This window comes from Aquarana catesbeiana, linkage group LG01 (assembly GCF_042186555.1).
Source record: "Aquarana catesbeiana isolate 2022-GZ linkage group LG01, ASM4218655v1, whole genome shotgun sequence".
NCBI classification, from domain to species: Eukaryota; Metazoa; Chordata; class Amphibia; order Anura; family Ranidae; genus Aquarana; species Aquarana catesbeiana.
In genome coordinates, this window is record NC_133324.1 from 625,315,106 (window position 1) to 625,330,672 (window position 15,567).

The following is a 15,567-nucleotide window of genomic DNA, read 5'->3' on the forward strand; positions in this document are numbered from 1 at the left end:
AGATGATGCACAACAAAGCCCACAAACAGTTTGCTGAAGGCAAGCAGACTAAGGGCATGGACTATTGGAACCATGTCCTGTGGTCTGATTAGACCAAGATAAACTTATTGGTTCAGATGGTGTCAAGCGTGTGTGGCAGCAATCAGGTGAAGAGTACAAAGACAAGTGTGTCTTGCCTATAGTCAAGCATGGTGGTGGGAGTGTCATGGTCTGGTGCTGCATGAGTCCTGCCGGCACTGGGGAGCTACAGTTCACTGAGGGAAACATGAGTGTCAACATGTACTGTGACATACTGAAGCAGAGCATGATACCCTCTTTTCGGAGACTGGGCCACAGGGCAGTATTCCAACATGATAACGACCCCAAACACACCTCCAAGACGACCATTGCCTTGCTAAAGAAGCCGAGGGTAAAGGTGATGGACTGGCCAAGCATGTCTCTAGATGTAAACCCTATTGAGCATCTGTGGGGCATCCTCAGACGGAAGGTGGAGGAGCGCAAGGTCTCTAACATCCACCAGCTCTGTAATGTCATCATGGATGTATGGAAGAGGACTCTAGTGGCAACCTGTGAAGCTCTGGTGAACTTCATGCCCAAGAGGGTTAAGGCAGTGCTGGAAAATAATGGTGGCCACACAAAATATTGACACTTTGGGCCAAATTTGGATATTTTCACTTAGGGGTGTACTCACATTTGTTGCCAGGGGTTTAGACATTAATAAAAATTACACAACATGAATATGGACATGTAACAAATATAAAGTAGGCGTTAGCCTAATTTATTTGGCTGTAAATGTGGAATTACACTTTGCGGTAACATGCAGGTCAAATATTTTTCAACAGCAGTGAATGTCATCTAGTAAAAATAGATTCACTAGAGTAATCTAGTAAATATGGATATAGATATATCTGTATTCTGTATATATATTTGCGACTGCTAAATTACTGATTGTTTAAGGACCCATTTAAATCTGCGCCTTAGGTCCTGCGTATATTGTGTTTCGTTAAGGCAGCTCATTCATTTGGATGGGCTGCTTAATGCACCATAATACACAATAAAAAGGGCTTGCACCATTTTAAGGAAAGCATTGCACTACAATGCACAGTAGTGCATTATCATGCATTATGGTGTGCTGCAGTGCAGGTGATTTGGGAAGGTATGGGCTGAATCATAAAGTAATGCATTATGATTGCCATTTTGCATATACTGTAGCTATAGTCGTATTTATATAGTATATTTCAGGTCATAGGTGGATGACCTTGGCACTCACAGTAGTTTATGTACTGCTTCCAGATCATAAACTGTAAGATAACTCTATTAATTACTAGTTACTACAGAAACATGCAACATACGGGAATACAACAAGCATATATCAGGGCTTCCTATCTCATCTTATCCACAACTGTGTTGTTTGCCTGGTATTCTCACGAACAACACATTAAGTTTTACAGTAGAAGGGCCATAAATCTATATTGTTCAATAACAGTTTTTCTATGGTCTCCACTGCTGTCTCTAAAATTGAACATATCTCTGTCTGAAAAAAAGGTTAACATCTAAAACACTGCTTATGTAGTAATTCTCTAAGAGCTTGCTTGTATTGGTACAGCTTATACATAACATAGTGTACAGCATATATTCCACAGAGCTATATAAATGTGAGTGTTTAATCATGTATTTATATAGAGGGCTACAAACAATTATTTGCCTTTTTCAATTTTCTTGCCATTTGCAGCCTTATGACACTGAATACACTTTTCTTGATGTTGGCATTATGTGAATAGAAACTGAAAGATAAAAGAATATCAACTATATAATTTTCAAATTACTTACATGGCCACACCAGATTTAGTTGCAGTGCCTGAAACAATGTACCTGTAACTGTAACCATGAACTTGTAATATCCCTGTGAAAGAATTTTAGCCACTCCTCTATGGCAGGGCTGCCGATAAGGGGGTACCACTGGTCCTCCTGTATGGGGCCTGGGCTAGCAGGGGGAAATCAGATGTGGGCAGGGAGGGTGATCGGTGCGGTGGGGGGGCAATATCTGTAACCGATCGCTTGTTTTGCTCTCTCCTGCAGCAGCTGAAAGCTGGCGGGGGGGGGGGGGCAGGAGGAGAAGAGGATTAGATCCAGTAATTTCCCCCCTGCCACATCAATCACCCTCCCTGTGCATCATCTTCTTCCCTCTGCTGCACAGGCAACCCTATGTTATCAATACAATTTTATCTCCCCTTTAATCTTCAACTTAGTAATGGAACCATTAGCTGCACATATTAGATCTAACAATAACATAACTGGTATCAACATTGAACCCCACGAACACAAAATCAGCTTATTTGCTGCTGATGTAATTTTAACGCTGACTAATCCCTCATCATCCGTAGTAGAAGTTCAAAAAATTCTCTCGTGGTTTAGCAAGGTTTCATACTACAAAGCAAACAACACCAAATCATACATTCTAGACCTAGGAATAGATGCCATAACGCAAAGCCTTATCCAACAGCAATTTCCATACACGTGTGCAGATACAAGCATATCCTATCTAGGTATACAGCTAACAAGATCCACTAAAACACTTTTCCAGCATAACTACCTTCCCCTTCGCACTAAACTACAAGACCTCTACAATATGGCCAAATTAGAATTCTCATGGATAAGTAGATTAGCGGCATGCAAAATGATGCAACTTTCCCAAACTGTATACTTTTTTAGAACACAATCCCAATACCAACCAGCTACTTTAAATCTTTACAATCCCTCTCATCCAGTTTTGTTTGGAATGGGAAGAGATACAGATGTGCACATTCCAAATTAATCAAACACAGACTTAGTAGGGACATAGGATACGTTGACTTCTACGAGTACGACTCGGCATCAATCCTGACGCAACTTAAAGAATGGTTCTCACCTTTCCCAAACTCGATTTAGGGATCAATAGAATCATCATAAAGCCCCCATTACCCTCTATCATCAGGGCTATTCAGTGCCAAACTAGGAGCATGCGCCCCGTCCTACATTTCTCCGACCATCACAGTAACACTCCGGTCTTGGAAATGGTTGCTCCAACAAGCCCAAACATACCCAAAGACTACCCCCTTGAAGACTCCCTTATCAGTGTTAGGCCCTTTCATAGCTCAAATATCCTTTACATCATGGATCAAAAAAGGAATAGCCTACATTAACAACCTATATACTGGAAGCTGTTTTGAAACATGTCCATCCCTTCAAAAAGAATTTAATCTCCCACAAGGCAATCTATAACAATACATGCAATTACGGCACTGCCTTTCGAAAATCCCCTAGTGTCACCATTACATTCAACTCCCAGCATAGTCCTTCCTAACCTCCCCCACCTCACAACAAAAGGGGATCACCATGTTCTATAATATTCGCCAACAGAGATGTACATTCACCAAATCTCCTCCCTATACACAATGGAAAGCTGATTCAGTCCTATACAGAATCTCAGTGGACTATGGCCTGTAAATCCACACAGAAAGCTTCATGCTGCTCCTCACTATGGGAATTAACCACAAAAATGTCATTAAGATGGTACCTGACCCCAGACAAACTCTCACGTTACAGTCCTCACCTATCCAATAGGTGCTGGTGAAATTGTGGTCAAAAAGGAGACATCCTTCATATTCTTTGGGGATGCTCCATACTTATACCATACAGGAATTCTATATTCAACATCATTTCTGAAATTACCCAACAGCAAGTCCCTATGAACTCAGGCCTAGCATTACTAGACGTAGATGCTCTCCCATTCAAAACACAACACACAATTACCCATATACTTTTATCAGCAAGACTATCAATTACAAGAAAGTGGAAAAAAAACCTTCCTCCTACTTTAACAGAAGTGCTAGGCCTAACTCAATTACATTGCTCTTATGAACAGATGATGGCTTAATGCCCTGGGTGGTTACAACGTTCACTCCTTCAGTGGTCACCTTGGAACTCTTGATATTTAAAAAAATCTGTAACTCTTTGATAATTATCCCTAATGTATGCTAAGAATATCTATGTTTAAGAAATACAACGCAGGATGTGATTGAATTCCCCCAGGACATAGTTTGTGCCCATTGGGGTACCTGGGATGAATACAACTCCCATCATTATGCCTATTAGTTACATTAGGAGTATTTCCACCTCTTTGATAATTATCCCTAATGTATTCTACGAATATCTATGTTTAAGAAATACTACGCAGGATGGGATTGAATTCCCCCAGGACATAGTTTGTGCCCATTGGGGTACCTGGGATGAATACAACTCCCGTCATTATGCCTATTAGTTACATTAGGAGTATTTCCGCTGTTTAGTTTTCCTCTTTGTATTCTATGATTATACATTGTTAATGCATCATTCCATACAACAGCCATGTTTGTTACTTGTTTTTCTCTTACTTTTACTATCTTTTACTTTTTACTTTTACTTTTACTTAGTTTACTTTTACTATCTTTTAGATTTTTGAGGGGGAGCCTGTAAGGTAGGCTGTACGGGGCCTTGTGATTTCTAACAACAGCCCTGCTTTATGCAGAACTACATTAGCATTTTATGGCTTGCATGTTTTCAAATATGATCAGCTGATTTCAGCTATTGCCTGTAGAAAAGTTTGATGTACATAAAAACATTATTTACCAGTCCACAGTTCTTTACACCCATAAAACAATACTTTATTGCAAAAAATGCAAATAAAGCAAGACTAAACTCTGATTAACGAGTGGCTGTTTTCATTCTCCATGGTCCCACAGTTGAGTACATAGCCACCCTCTCTTTCTCTCTCCTGAGATTGTATAGGGACTCTCAGCTATGGGATTTGTAGTGTGAATAGGGCAGTGCACATGTCTGCAACTAATGTGCACAGTTCATTCAAAACAAAGGGAAGTGGCAAAACAAAGGGCAGAAAAACACAGTAAAAAATAATTTCATGAAAAATAGATTACAGGGACATTAGGTAGTGGGTATGTATGAATTATTTTTGGAGAATAAGGCTATAGTGTCTTTTTAATGCTCCCTGTTTAAGGGTACTAACCTTAAGCACTCATGTCCTAAGACACTCCCCTATAAAACTATACTACATTACATGAAAATTCTATTCACTCAGCATGCTTTAAAGATGCAAGCTTCCTTGACGACTTCTCTGCCTGGCTGCCCTATTTTCTTTCTTCTGAAAATTACCACCCTTGGTGACTTTAACATCTATGGTAATGTTAGCACCCCAGCTACCTCTCAACTCCTCGACCTAACATCTTTTTCGGCCTGACACAATAAGCACACATCTCTCGTTGCTCGGATGGCAACACCTTTGACTTTGTCCTTGTATTCTCCTACCTTTGCACCCCTTGCAGCACCCATTTCTTCTCTCTGACCACAACCTTATCCATTTCTCACTCTCCATATTGTTAACCCCTATCCCTTCAACCATCCAACCACACCAAGTAGCTCCCCATAGAAACTGTCACCACCTTAACCCTGATCTATGCTGCAACAGGCTACACCAAAATCTAAGCTCTATCCTGCCCTGACTTTGCCATTTCCGTCCACAACAGCTTGCTCTCATCATCTCTGGAAACAGTGGCCTCCCTCACCCAACATAGTTAGACCCTGACTGCTACAACCAAACAGATACTAGAAATCTTAAGACATAGTCACTCTCTTAAGCGACTATAGAGTACAACTAAATCCCTGCAAGACCTAACCCTATATAAATTTGTCCTCCAAAAATACAATTCATACGCATGTGCTGCCAAACAGACCGATACCATCATTCTCATCAGCAACCTCTCATCCAGTCTACACCAAACCTTTTCTACCTTAAACTCTCTACTTCCTCCCACAGTGCCTTCACCACAAACTCTAGACCACTAAATAATTTAAAAAATAAAACTGTTGCAATTTTTGATGAGATATTTACTGTCCAGATATCTTCCCCACCTAATATACCATGTCTACCAACTCATTTAACACTTTCCTACTTTGATTCTTTCAACACAGATGAGGTTACTACACTTCTGTATAACACAACCACTTCCTCCAGGGCAGGTTGCTAGGTGGAATCCCTGGACTCTGTTCTCTCTTTTAAACCCTACATGCAATCACTGTTCAAATATTGCCACCTTCATGCCCTCAACACTTCCAAAATTCACCCCTTTGTCTAGGCTAACCTGATTGTCATTAAGTTGTTATCTCTCACCTTAGTTATGGCAACTACCTATTTGTTGGCCTACAGGCTATTCCCCATTCAGTTAATCATAAATGCTGGTACTAGACTCATCCACCTTACTCTCTTAATGCTTATTGTCTGTTGCCTATTGTCTTTTGAACACATCTGATCAAAAATATCAACTAAAATATACAAAGTGTCAGGAAAAGCCTTCCAGCAAACGTTCTAGCAATTTGAAGGCTAGAAGAATGCCTGTGCTCAGAGGGGCCGTCTGGAGCACGCGCATACGCAATAGCGCGAATAGCGGCACACGGGTGCACGCAGGAGCCCGTGCGCGCTTCTTGTGACAGCACTTGGTGCCAGGATGTGCTATTTAAAAGGGACTGATGCCTTGCTGCCTTGCTGTCCAGTCTACAGCGTTCCCGAAGACCCCTGCTGCCCTGTTACCTTGTTACCTGAATCTATTACCTAACTTGGCCTGTTCCTGACTTCCCTGTTTGCTGCCTGCCCTGATCCCGGCTTGGACTTTGACTATTCTCTGGATTGCCCTTCTGTACCTAATCTGCTGGCCTGTGTTTTGACCTGGCTTGCCTACACCTCCCTGCCTGTCTGCTGCCGGACTACAGTGCACCTCCCTGCTGTCTGCATCCTGCTACTTGACTACAGCACACCTCCCTGCCTGTCTGATGCTGGACTACAGTGCACCTCCCTGCTGTCTGCATCCTGCTACTGGACTACAGCACACCTCCCTGCCTGTCTGCTGCTGGACTACAGTACACCTCCCTGCTATCTGCATCCTGCTAGTGGACTACAGCACACCTCCCTGCTGCCTGCATCCCGCTGCTGGACTACGTAGCACCTCCTTGCTGATTACAGGACCCAGCCCTCTACTCCGGCCTTCCAGTCAGGCACTTGTGCCCCTTTGTACTCTCGAGACCCTGTCAACACTACCAGGGGTTCCCGAGTCAGAGGTATACGAGAGGCCGTTCCCTGCATTCTGGGCTCTACCTACCAGGTACGTGACACAAAGCCATCCACCACCCTGCTCAAAGCTACATCATAATATCGACCAAATTGTCCTCTTTGCTCCTGCCAGGGCCTTTTGTTCTCTAGTCCCCTTCTCCCAAGCCTCTTTCCAGGATTTTATCCAGAACCTGACAATTCCTCGGAAATATCCTACCCAATCCATCAGGCTATCTCCTACTCTGTCTGCCTTCAGGCAGATGCTTGAAAACTCATTTATTTGGGGAAAGCTATCCCAACTCCACCTATCAACTCAATTTAAATTTCTCCATCGACTTATCCCTGCATAATTATTATTTTTTTATCACTTGCCTCTTGTTAGATTATAAACTCTTATGAGCAGGGCCCTCTGAACCCTCCTGTATTGGATTGTATCTTAACTGTACAGTCTCCCTTAATTTTGTAAAGTGCTATACAATCCACTGGGAGTAAATCCTGTATAATAATACTAATAATAATACCTCATTGCATGATAACTGTGATATTATACATAAAGTAATTAAAAAATCTATTTTGCTAACACATTATAATCATCAAACAGCCCTTCAACTCAACTCAACTATAAGTATATGGCAAATGAGTACCTAAAAGACATTATTTAGCCAGTGAAGCTTTCAAGTGCCTAGCATTATGCCTCAGGAGAGCTCTTTAATGTATTGCTGACTTTCCACAATGAAAATGATTTAGGCACACATCTGGGATTACTAGGACTTTCATAAACTCTCTGCCCATTGCCATTATTTTAGATATCATCCTATTTGCGCAGTAACGAAAATGAATGTGCCTGCTGCAAAGTTGATTACATTTAAGATCATAAAAGTATGTATAAATCTGAAAAAAATCTATGCCACATCCATTAAGTTAGATTATCCCATTTAATACTTTTATTAGCAAGCTAGAGTTCATTACTTAGATGCAAACATTAAGATTAGTTCTCATGCCTGACTATGGACAGACACACATACAAAGCTTAAACGTTAAGCTGGGATTAGAATATAAGGCATCAAAATGCCATTTCAGAGCTCGTAATCATCCAAACATTTGACATTGTCATTTTGGATTTTAGAATGGGTAATATGTGCATTGTAATGGACTGTGGCAGAACGTTTTACACTTCCTGAGAGGGTGAAATAAAGGTGAACTTTTCAAGCTGCATTTAGCACTCACATACAATGTCCATTATCCAATGGAAAAATGGATGTACCATTGAACAGCTATTAAGCAGCAAGAACAGGTAACCACTATAAAAGTTAATCAATAAATTACAACAACAGCGTATTTATAGCAATCCAAACTAGGAAAATAAATATCATTTTATATTGTTTAAGCATTTATTTGGTTTTCCGTACTTGCATATATTTTATTTAGTAAGGTGCTTGTTTACTGATTATTGATAGAACATAACATGTAATAGTTGGCTATGTTTAGAAAGATATTGCTCTATTATGCCTTCCAGCACTGTCTCGCTTCAGGGTCACATTCTGCTTTTTACTCACTTAGATTGAGTAACCTGTATTACTGAAGGATAACCAAAGGAAACCAATGCATTACCTGCTGAATACAGAATCTCTAAGAACCTGCCACAGAGCTATTGGGACTAACGTTCAGTCCTGACTATTCCATTATATTGAAACGCTTCTTCCTAGAAGCAAGCTTATATCACAAGCTTCAGTAAGTTTAAAAACATATTATGCAAAACACCATTAGAAAAAAATAATAACCAACACATTTAATGTATTTAAATAAGATTAGAGAACACAAAATTAACCATCATGAGCTGTTGTTAGGAAAGTGGACAATATCTTACATCATCGTTGTCACTGTCCACGCTTCCCTTCTTCTTCTTCTTTTTCTTCTCATCTTCTTTCTTCTTCTTGTCTTTCTCAGGGATGACATCATCGAGAAAGCCAAGATCATGCTGGGAAAAGAGGTAGTCCATAGCCTTCCTTACTGCTACAAGAGCAAGGATCTGCAAAAGCACAAGTAGATGTTTGTAATTACAGAAATAGTGCACAGCTGGAGAAGAGACAAATTGAACCTTCCCCACAAAGTCATGGGCAGTGATAAAAAAAACGTAAATCCTTTTGTGTAGCAAGAGTCAGAAGTGTTAAAACCATTGTAAGCATGTTTGTAAAAGTTTACCTTTATCCACGTCATGGTATAGGAGTTACACTCCTGTGATTGGACAACAACATCTGTCTTGACACGTGTTGTCACCATAGTGATTGGATTTAATTGACTCAGTTGTCTATGTGACTTTAAATACTGGGGTATGTCCCTAACCCTCAGTTGAATAAAATACGTTATTTTGATAAATGGTGCAACATGTTCAGCATTACAAAACAAGGCCATTTGAACCACGCTTCTTGTCTGGTATAATGCTCATTTATTCACATGACAATCTGCAACTTACAAGATAATGTAGTAATATCAGGCATATACATGTAGGAGATCAGCTTCCAGAGATGGACCTTTGCAGAACAGGATAAGCTTCCTTGGGAGAGAATGCAACACCTGTAGCTGTAGTAAACCTCCTATCCATATCCATAGGCTCCAGAGACAGCTGAACACTGCTCGGCTCACCTACATCTGGATGATTAATGGACAATCGAACCTAAGTGAGGCGGAAGACCCACATGTTATAAGGCCCTTTATCCTTTACTTCTGTGAGCTGCTATTTACATAGTTTTTCAATCACCTACTGCTAGACTTAGTCTGCTGTCCCTGATTGTGTCTCCTTTGCATTACAGCTACAGGTGCTGCAACCCCTCCGAAGGAGCTCATGCTGTTCTGAAAAGGTCCATCCCCAGAAGCTGACCCTGAATGACGTTTCTACATGTATATGCCTGATATCGCTACATTGTCTTGTAAACTGCCAAGGTTGTTTGAGTACATATGTTTTTATACTGCTAGACTTGAATGCACCCTCTGCGGTCCTTATCTATTACTGTAGAACAGCCTTTATTAAACAGAGTGCCCAGGCACCCTGGGGTGTCTTGAGGGGTGCCTTGGCAAAATGCCTAAAAATTGTCCAAATATGTATACAAGCCAGCAGGTGAATCAAGCCTGCCTTTTAGTCACACAAAGCCACAGGTCTTTATTGTGCACCATTTCAACCTTCCAGCCACCGGCGTCCTAACAACCAGTGATGTCATCGGTGTTGATAAGAAGGGTGTTGATCACTTGCACAGCATCCTTGTGTAACCCTACCCTGCCCCTTCCCATCAACACCGTGGTCACATTAGCTGAGTGATGGAGAGAAACTGAGGGAGAGGAGAAACACTGGAATACTAATTGGTACTAGTGTGCAAAAGTGTACTTTCTTTGTAAGAATAAATCACCTCTAATGTTTGGTGTCCTACGCATGTCGATGCTGCTGCATAATGTAAAACTATTAGAATAATTTTTTACATTTTATAATGGGGTGCCTTGAGATTGTCCATAATTTTAAAGGGTGCCTTGAATGAAAAAAGGTTGAGAAACACTGCTGTAGAGAATCTTCAATCTATTGAAAGTTACTGCTCTACAGTGTATTGGAATCACTCCACCACTTCACCCGGACCCCCCAGGCCCCCTTCCTCCAGTGTGTTGGTCACATACACTTCTGAGCCATATTTCTCCACATACACATATTACTAACAGAAAATGTGAAAAGGTTGAGTTTAGGATTTCAGGTGACAAAAAGAAAACCTTACAAATGGCTAAATGAACACACCTAGACATTATTTGTGGCCTGAGGACATTAGGTTGGTATGTGTAAGCCAATGCATATCAGTTACATAATATCAGTATTTTATTGCAAAAGTAGAGTCAGTGAATGCATTGCTTGATTCTCCATAGGTCCAAAAAAGAAAGATGGTGACCCATCATTTTAATTGCTATTTTAGATCACTCTACATGCAACTTAATAAGCTATTTTGGCGACACTCACAACCACATAAATAGAATAACATAATATTTTTGTGAGCTGGCAGGCTCAAAACTAACTTCCTCTTTATCTAAAAACATAAAGATTTCTTTAAACGAAGCATTCAAAGAAACAGGCCATGCAGTTTGACACACTTTCATGCCTTATAGTTATATCTTTTATATGAACTCACCATTACTGGGAATACAATAGCTGCCACTGTAGATTTTAGGATCCAAAGCAGTGCTAGGCATACGATCTGAATAAACGTGAACAGATGCACCCTGCGTAGAGGAACGTGGCGTAAATAAATGAAGTCTGGCTGGTGCTTGGCAGGCATCAAAAGCAACTTCAGGCGGTCCATGAACTACAGTAAATAGAAAGAAAAATGCAAAAGAATGTTATAAAAAAGTGACCTTCTGGGCAATAGATGGATGTCAGAATAGTACTGAGTACTGTTGTTGGCTTCACATGACTCAAATGGTGAGAATGTTACCCAGCTGTCTCGATACTTTTTTTTAATAGTCACATCAGTATAACCTGATGTCTTTTTGATAGACTTAAAATGTGTTAAATTTCCTTTTCTCACAGTTGTACATACAGGTTTTCTCACCTCTACTAAAAAAAATGTATGCTTTCATGAACAAAGAATGAAGGTTTCCCTGATCTCTGTAGAGATCAAAACTTCTACACCTTTGAGCATCAAATTGTAGTTTATTTAATGAATTGAAGAGCAAATAAATGAAATTTAAGAAACATAAAGGCTGTAAAATTCAGAGTTTCAGGCTACAATGAACATAAGTTCTAAAATGTGACTAATGACATACCTGTACTCCATTAAGTGAAGCCACTCCCATGTATAAGAAGACACCATACAGGACAGGCATGGGGATAAACTAGAAAAATATAAAATACAAAAATGTTAGATCAATGTATTATATCTAATATTATACTGAACTATTATTACAATATAAGATGTATGCAGAGCCAACAGCGTGTGCAGCGCTTTATATTATATGGGGGGGGGGGGCAGCACAGTTACAATACAATAGAGTTAGGAGGGCTCTGCTCCTGAGACCTTACCATCTAATAAAGCAGTCAATTATAACAATTTTATTTAATAAAGGAACTTTTTTTCTTTCGTAGCGGAAAAGGGTTAAAAGTTTTGTCAGGTTTTTACTGCTGCCTATTTCCCTGGAGGATTTCCCCTCACTTCCTGCCTTTCTTACAATAATGGCCTTAGGATGTGACAAGAAATCTCCACCAGGGAAACTGACAACGTCCTTGTGCTAATTGTGATTACATCCTTTCCCCTCTAAAAAATATTTTTTTTTTTTTGGTCATGTGTACTTGGAGAACTTTTCTCTCACTGGTGAAAACGTTGTCACAAAAAATGCATTCTGGACAAATATATTCAGTAATACAAAGGAGTTCTGATGATTACAAACACATTTTCATTATCTGTTGATAGCATGAGCTAATCATTGTTCATCACAGATTATGGCATACACACAAAAATAATTTTGGTAATAAAAATCAGAAAGTGTGGGATACAATCTAAGGGAGGGAAGGGTCTTTATTGTTAGTGGTGCAAAAAGCAATTGTCATATATTGGGGTTGATTTACTAAAGGCAAATAGACTGTGCACTTTGCAAAGTGCAGTTGCACTCTGCAAGTGCTGTTGCTCCAGAGGTTAGTTAATGAACTTCCATCATCCAATCATGTGCAAGCAAAAGCAAAAATGCTGTTTTTTTTTTTAACTTCTCTTGCATGTAATTGGATATTCTCTGCAAAGTGAAGCTTTACCTCATTCACCAAGTTCTAGAGCAACTGCACTTTGGAAAGTGCACAGTCTATTTTCCTTTAGTAAATCAACCCCATTGTGCTTTGCAACATCGTCATCCACTGAACAGTGAATAACATATGTCAGGTCAAGTGACAAAATAGCTTGATCACAATTGAATGATGACATTTCCCCAAGTAGAACAATTATTATAGCAGGAAATATACGTCTTGCTTGAAATGATCATCCATAAGTTTTGTGCCCTTTCGCTTAAAAAAAAAAACCTTTTTACTTCAAGCCCAATTAGGAACAAAAACATTGAAAACCTCTGTTAATTTATATCTACAATTCTAAAAAAAAAAAAAACACACTCACTAGAAGACCGCTTTAAACTGGAATTAAAATTTGCCCTTTGATCAGCAAGTTCTAATTTCGATGGCATCTCATTAGTGCTCTCTGTGTTCTGTGAGATCACTAGTTCCCAACTGCAGCAGAAATTACTTTTCACAATAAGTTAATTAAGCCTCTTGCCAAATCCCTGGGACCTTGACAACAAAGCTGTATAGAACACGTCAGATACATTTAATTACATTATATGTTCCTTAGCCAGAATTTTTCTGTTATTATTTTTTTTTTTTTTTACTATTACATAGGTCACATAAAGAATTGCAGTTTAAAATGATTTCTAAAATTTCTAAAACAAAAGGAGGTTGCTGAGACTTTGTTACTGTTGTTGTATGCTGGACAACAATTTGAGACACCATTAGATGGCAGTGTCAGCTCATTCACTGTTTCCTATCTACTGCAAATGGCACACAGTACATTTTCGTTCCTTCCCTGTCTTTATAATAAAATCATTTGTTTATCATTTCATTTATTATTTTCCAAGTATTCTTAAAAAGAAAAACACAAAACAACAGAATGAAACAAAACAATCGCTAAGTAGAAGTAGACAGATAAACAACTAAAGGCAAAACTTTTTTTGGATAGAGGGGAGATGGGTTAGAAGACCTGGCAGTTTTTATTGCAATCTGTGTCACCATAAGGAAGATTCACCCTCTCTATGTGTCCTGTTTACCATTATCATTTTAAGTGGAAGTAAATGAAAATCACAAATTTTGGGTTGTCCCCAAAAAAGAAATAGAGGGGAAATCTTCCAATAGGAACAATAATCCAAAATGAAAAAAATAGTTTTGCCTATAGTTCTACTTTAATTACCCATGACTTATACAGGTTAGAACATTTTTTTCTTTTATCATCACTCATTCTTTTTTTCTTTATTGTTGTTTGTGGTTCTGTTAGGGCCATGACCACTAGGTGTTTCCATTGATGGCAGAATCACCCAGTTTTCACTTACCCTCGCTGTCCCAGAACGCTGCAAAATCATACATGCTAACAAGGGAACGGTAAATAAAGAGACATCACACTGGTGGGCAAGAGCAACTCCATAGCAAAATGTAAATGGTTTTTTTAGCGATCCTGTCACTAGCGCGTTGTCACCAACAACAGGATCATTCATGTGACATGAATCGTAGGGAGAATATTTTAATAGTTTAATGATCATTTGTAAGATTTTACTTATTAACTTTGTCCCCGTTGTTGTTTATCCTCCACTTTCCCAGAAGGTGACAATATTGTCCTGGGACAGGAAGTAAAAGGAAATTTCCCCTATGGGGCTACAGAGCCACTTTGCCAAAAACTATAACAGATCTTCTTGCTGTAGTTACATGATAAAGTGACCCTGTTACTAGAAAAAAACTGCACTAAAAACACCTTGTAAAACAAGAAGACCGGTACTTCCAATCCTCCCTCTGTTTAGGAGGTACAGGTGCATCCATCCAGTATCTTGCACAGCTGCGCTCTGCTGTTCTACCCCTTTGTCCCCTATGCCATTACTGTCTTCTGTAGTGACATACTGTGGAGGGAAGCAGAGGGAACCACAGCACAGTGGAAGACAAAGGGGCTGATTTGCAAATACACTGTTCACTTTGCAAAGGGATTATCACTTTGCAAGAGACGTTTACATTAAATTAGTAAATGTGGGGAAAATTCACTTTGCAAAGAATGTGCAAGGAAAACAAAAACTGTATTATTGCTGGATATGATTGGATGATGGAAGTCAGCAGATCTTTACCTCATTCACTAAGCTAAGGGAATATTCCCTTGCAAAGTGCAAATTCCCTTACTAAGTGAACAGCCTATTTGCCTTTAGTAAATCAACTCCATGGCATCCAGCACTCCCGGAAATTTTGGATATCAGCGTCAGCTTTAGCACTGTAAAAGAGAGAAGATTGGAGCTGCCACATGCCAGTGTGGCAAACATTAACCTTCTTTTACAGGTTGCTTTTAGTGCAGAACTTTTCCCAGGGACAGGGTAGCTTTAACAGATACTGCACAATAATGGAAACAGTTATACATACAATACGCTTTAGTGAACTGACCCCATAGGTGTGCGCAGCCTACGCATTAGGGTGTGCACCCTAAAGCTCAAACATACCTGTGTGTGTGTCCACATATATATGACCCCGGAGCATTGATCTCCCAGCCGGCACAGTCATAGAAAACTGCGTAAACATTTCTCTTATGGCAGAGTCAGTAAGGGAGATCTATTCCATCTTCCTGTTGGCACACAGAGCGATAATGCTAATGCGCATGGCGTGATTAGGGTGTGCCTAAGCACAT

At 39.8% G+C, this 15,567-nt stretch overlaps 1 protein-coding gene across 4 annotated transcripts in view; it reads right to left on the reverse strand.

The window, feature by feature from the left end:
• Window positions 1–15,567, reverse strand: part of SLC4A4 (solute carrier family 4 member 4) — a 349,252-nt gene that overhangs the window by 19,098 nt on the left and 314,587 nt on the right. For all 4 annotated transcript variants that reach the window (XM_073600633.1, XM_073600617.1, XM_073600610.1 and 1 more), the window contains 3 exons: window positions 11,930–11,998; window positions 11,296–11,469; window positions 9,003–9,164 (listed from right to left, as the gene is read on the reverse strand). In XM_073600633.1, the coding sequence (XP_073456734.1) occupies window positions 9,003–9,164; window positions 11,296–11,469; window positions 11,930–11,998 (405 nt within the window). The remainder of the gene's footprint in view (window positions 1–9,002; window positions 9,165–11,295; window positions 11,470–11,929; window positions 11,999–15,567) is intronic.